Here is a 4,871-nt window from a genome sequence, read left to right as displayed (position 1 = left end):
ATTTCACCCAGAATCAAGTTTGGGATCTAGTGGAGAGGCCCAAGAATTACAATGTTATTTGTACTAAATGGATCTTTAGAAACAAGCAAAATGAAGAAGGAATTGTTGTGAGAAATAAGGCAAGATTGGTGGCTCAAGGCTTCACTCAAGTCGAAGGTTTGGATTTCGATGAACTTTTGCTCACGTTGCTAGATTAGAAGCTATTAGAATTTTATTGGCTTATGCTTGCTCTCACAACATAAAACTTTATCAAATGGATGTGAAAAGTGCTTTCTTGAATGGCAATATTAGTGAACTTGTATTTGTTGAGCAACCTCCAGGTTTTGAAGATCATAAGAAGCCAAATCATGTATATAAGCTCTCAATAGTTCTCTATGGTTTAAGCAATCTCCACGGGCTTGGTATGAAAGATTGAGAGATTTTCTTATCTCTAAGGGCTTCAAAATTGGTAAGGTTGACACCACTTTGTTCACTAAAGCTATTGGTAAGGATTTATTTATTTGCCAAATTTATGTTGATGATATTATCTTTGGTTCAACTAACCCAAGTTTTTGTGAGGAATTTGGTGAAATGGTGTCTATGGAGTTTGAGATGTCCATGATTGTTGAATTTTGTTTTTTTCTTGGACTTCAAATCAAGCAACTCAAGGAAGGCACCTTTGTGTGTCAATCTAAATATGTGAAGGATATCTTGAAGAAATTTGGTATGGAAGATGCAAAACCAATCAAGACTCCTATGGCCACCAATGGGCATCTCGACCTAGATGAGGGAGGTAACTCGGTTGACCAAAAGCTTTATCGTTCTATGATTGGTAGTTTGCTTTATTTGACCGCATCTAGGCCCGACATCATGTTTAGTGTTTGCATGTGTGCACGAATTCAAGCCGCACCTAGAGAATGTCATTTGACCGCCGTCAAAAGAATCTTGAGATACTTGAAATTCACTCCAAATATTGGTTTATGGTATCCCAAGGGTGCTTATTTTGACTTGGTTGGATTTTCGGATTCGGATTATGCGGGGTGCAAGGTTGATAGGAAAAACACTTCCGGTGGTTGTCAATTTCTTGGAAGGTCTCTTGTTTCTTGGTCTTCAAAGAAGCAAAATTTTGTGGCTCTTTCAACCGCCGAAGCGGAATATATTTCGGCTGGAAGTTGTTGTGCACAACTATTATGGATGAAGCAAACTCTTCTTGATTTATGGTGTGAAATTTGATGAGATTCTCTTATTGTGTGATAATGAAAGCGCCATGAAAATTGTAACTAATCCGGTGCAACATTCAAGAACCAAGCATATTGATATACGTCATCATTTTCTTAGAGATCATGTGAACAAAGGTGACATCAAGATTGATGGAATTGCACGGATGATCAATTAGAGGACATATTCACCAAGCCTTTGGATGAATCTTGGTTTTGCAAGTTGAGAAATGAGCTAAATATCATTGACTTCTCAAATGTGGCTTGAAAACTAGCACATGTGACATGTTGTTCTTCTATGCATCCTTTGTTTCAATTTTCTGAATTTTGGGGGCATTTTTGAGCCATTTATGAGTTTTCTTGATTTTGCTCGATTTATTTTTGATTTCTTGTTGTTACTCGCTCATATGAGTCTTTGGAAGGTATTCATGCTAGTTTTGAGATTTTTGAATTTTTATATGAACAATGATCCCAATTTGAAGTTGGAATGGTGAAAATTGACAAAATTCAGACCTGTCAGAATTTTGGTAGCGCGGACGGTCCGCGAGTAAGAGGCGGACGGTCCGCCATTCATAAAACTTGTTCACCAGGGGCTCTGCAGAAAGGTTGTCAGTCGCAGCAATGAAATGTGGACTGTCCACCCAAAGGTCCGCGGACGGTCCGCCAGTGTGCCAGCAGGACACCCGCGGACGGTCCGCCCGTGGACCGCGGACAGTCCGCACTTGGTCAGTTGCAGTACAGTTTATGGGGCTTCTGAATGTGCCGACAGACGGTCCGCTAATAGACAGCAGACGGTTTGCCCGTACGCAGAGTTGTGGGGTCAGCCCAGACTTGATTTTATATGTAGATGTCCCTTTCTTCTTCCCCACCAAACCGACCACAAACATCCAAAGGCCATCTCTTTCTCTCTCAAGCATGTGGAAGAAGCTCTCAAGGGGAAGGACTTTTGGCGTGGTTCCCGGACAGTCCGAGAGCATCCCCGGACCCTTCTTGTGATTCTCCATCATGTCCTCTCGGTATTTCATTGATTCCTCTCCTTATGTTCTTGGATTTCATCATGAAAGAGGCTAGAGTTTGGGGTGTTCCGATCTGTTTTTGGACCATGGATTTGTGAAATCAATTGGGGGATCTTGTTACTAGTGTTGAGGAGATGTTGTGGCAAAAATTTGGTTGGTAGATTTGCACTAGAACTCAAATTATGAATGAATCAAGATTTGGGCGATTTTCAGTTACTGTGCTTGAACAGATGGGTTGCGGACGGTCCACCGGCTGACCGCGGACAGTTTGCGTTGGTATTTCAGTAACCCACGGACGGTCCGCGTCCTGCTAGCGGACGGTCCGCCAGAGCAATTTTCTGCAGAATTGTGCTGAGTTGTGATGATCTTGCTTGGCTTGGATATTACACTTGGATATTTGTTTCTTATGATTAATTCTTGATCTCAGGCCACCTCGAAAGATACAAAAGGCCACTGCTTCCAAGATCAAGAAGGCTGTGTCCTCCAAGAGGCAAAGAGATAGTGATGACTCTGATGATATAGATTATGCTCCCAACCCCAGTGATTTGGCTACTGCATCGTCCGTTGGGGGCGTTGGAGATGACTCGTCAGAAGAAGATGGTGAGGGTGACGAGGATGACGTCACTGATCTTATGGACTAGACCTTCCTAGCAGGCAGTGGACTACTGAGTCTTACTCACATACAAGGTCAGTAAATTAGCTCAATGAACCAAATGACACAAATATCCTCTATTTCAGCACTATGGTTCAACAAGATGCTTATTTTGGTCATATAGTCAAGAAAACTGTCTTCAAGCATCAAACCATAGACTTATCCTATATGAGGTTACAACCTGTCATGTCTGCACTTGTTGATAGATTTGAGCACATGGATCTAGCAAACTTCCTGCAGCATAGGTGTGATTGGAATGAAACAGTCATTCGCCAGTTCTATGCCACCCTAGAGATTAACATGGTAGAAGAAAGATATGGTGGAAAACCAGAAAAAGGGTATATTATGCCACTTTTGCTCGGTTTGCTGCAACTAATTAGTTAGACTATGATCTCATGAAGAATGCGCAAACTGTAGATATTGTGATGGAAAATCCCTTGCCTGAAACTGATTATCCCATATACTATGAGCTTGTAAATGTGGAGATTGCTAGAAGTTTTGGGGGTACTCAGGGTCTTAGGCATCATCCTGCAGTGATTAACAAGATTGCTAGAGTCACATTTATACCTAAGAGTGGAAACAAGGACTAGATTACAGGTCTCTATTGGAATGTGATCCCTCATGTGATGAATGGAAATAGAATCAATGTCATATCTCTTATCATGGATCAGCTAGCAGATCTTAGACTTAATCTTTAGATGAACCTCTACTTTGCTCCCTACATCATGTCTATCATCAAGGCCAAGACCAGCTTCAGAGGGATTTGTGAGTGCAGGCACATTCCTTTTAGGCCTTTCAAGAATGACACAGGTTTTCTCTTGAGACCCTTGACTCCCTTCCCAGGTGATGACATGGATGAGGAAGAACATGGGCATGATGATGATGATGGTGACGATGATGATGCTGACATGGGAGCATCTACAGCACAGCATGATATGCCACCTCCACAGCCTCCAGTGCAGCTACAGTGGGCACCTCCAGCTGGGTATTTCGACCCATACTTTGCATCGATGCAGCAGGGTATGACTTCTCATATGGATAGCCTTGTGACTCAGATGCAGACTCAGATGAACTTGGGTTTCCAGAACATGCAGCAGCAGATGACACAGTACTTTCAGGAGACCATGTTCCAGCCTATGATGGCTCAGATGCAGAGAGTTCAGGAGGGTCTCCACTCAGACATAGCAGCTCTGGATTCTCGCTTTGAGGATATGCCGTCGTCTGAGCAGTTTCTGCAGCTTGAGCAGAGGCAGCAGTAGTTAGAGCAGATGTTTGACACTTTCAGCACAGCTTCCACTGGGTTCTCAGACCAATTTTACTCAGTCTTCCCGGCTCCAGTGCCACCTCCAGAGTTTTATCCTCACCAGCCCTTCTACCCCACCGCCACCGCCTCCACCGCCGATGGACTGATCTTCTTGGCAATTGATGCCAAAGGGGGAGAAGGATAGCTTGGAGTGATGCTTGGATCTAGGGGGAGCTCATGGACTTCGCATGGAGATTCTATTTGATTTGCTTCCGCTTGCTACTCATTTTATTTGTGTCGAACTCTATTGCATTGCATGTTTATGATTTATTGTCTCGCATGGATTTGTGGCTTGAACTTGAACTTGGCTTGTAATGTGTGATGAACTTCGTTGGCTTGTAATACTCTTATCGTGTTTATGTTCATCCTTGTGGTTTGATGAGGTTGTGCTAATCATGTCAAAACTTCATATCATATATATATCTTGTGTTGTATTGCCTCGATTTCCACTTGTAGGGGAAACTCCGTCAAATTTTTCAAAATTCATATATATGTGCTCTTGGTATTCATTCAAATTTATAAGCACATATCAAGGGGGAGTTCTCTCTACTTATCGAACCTTGGTGAATTTATTCATATCATATTCTGAAATTTTCAAGAAAAATGAGTAAGTTCTTCCAAAGTTCAATTCCAAGTCCACCTTATGCCTAGTGTATAAAGTTGACTTGAACTCTTTTTATCACTCCAAAATTAGTGTTGTCATC

At 42.3% G+C, this 4,871-nt stretch overlaps 1 protein-coding gene across 1 annotated transcript; it reads left to right on the top strand.

Moving 5' to 3' along the window:
* Positions 1–3,562: 3,562 nt before the first annotated feature.
* LOC120667810 (pheromone receptor transcription factor-like) lies at positions 3,563–4,123 on the top strand. The gene has a single exon (XM_039947804.1). The coding sequence runs from the start codon at positions 3,563–3,565 to the stop codon at positions 4,121–4,123; it is 561 nt and encodes a 186-aa protein (XP_039803738.1).
* The last annotated feature ends 748 nt before the right edge of the window (positions 4,124–4,871 follow it).

This window comes from Panicum virgatum, chromosome 3N, assembly GCF_016808335.1.
Source record: "Panicum virgatum strain AP13 chromosome 3N, P.virgatum_v5, whole genome shotgun sequence".
Lineage (NCBI taxonomy): Eukaryota > Viridiplantae > Streptophyta > Magnoliopsida > Poales > Poaceae > Panicum > Panicum virgatum.
This window is presented reverse-complemented; position numbering and strand designations above follow the sequence as displayed.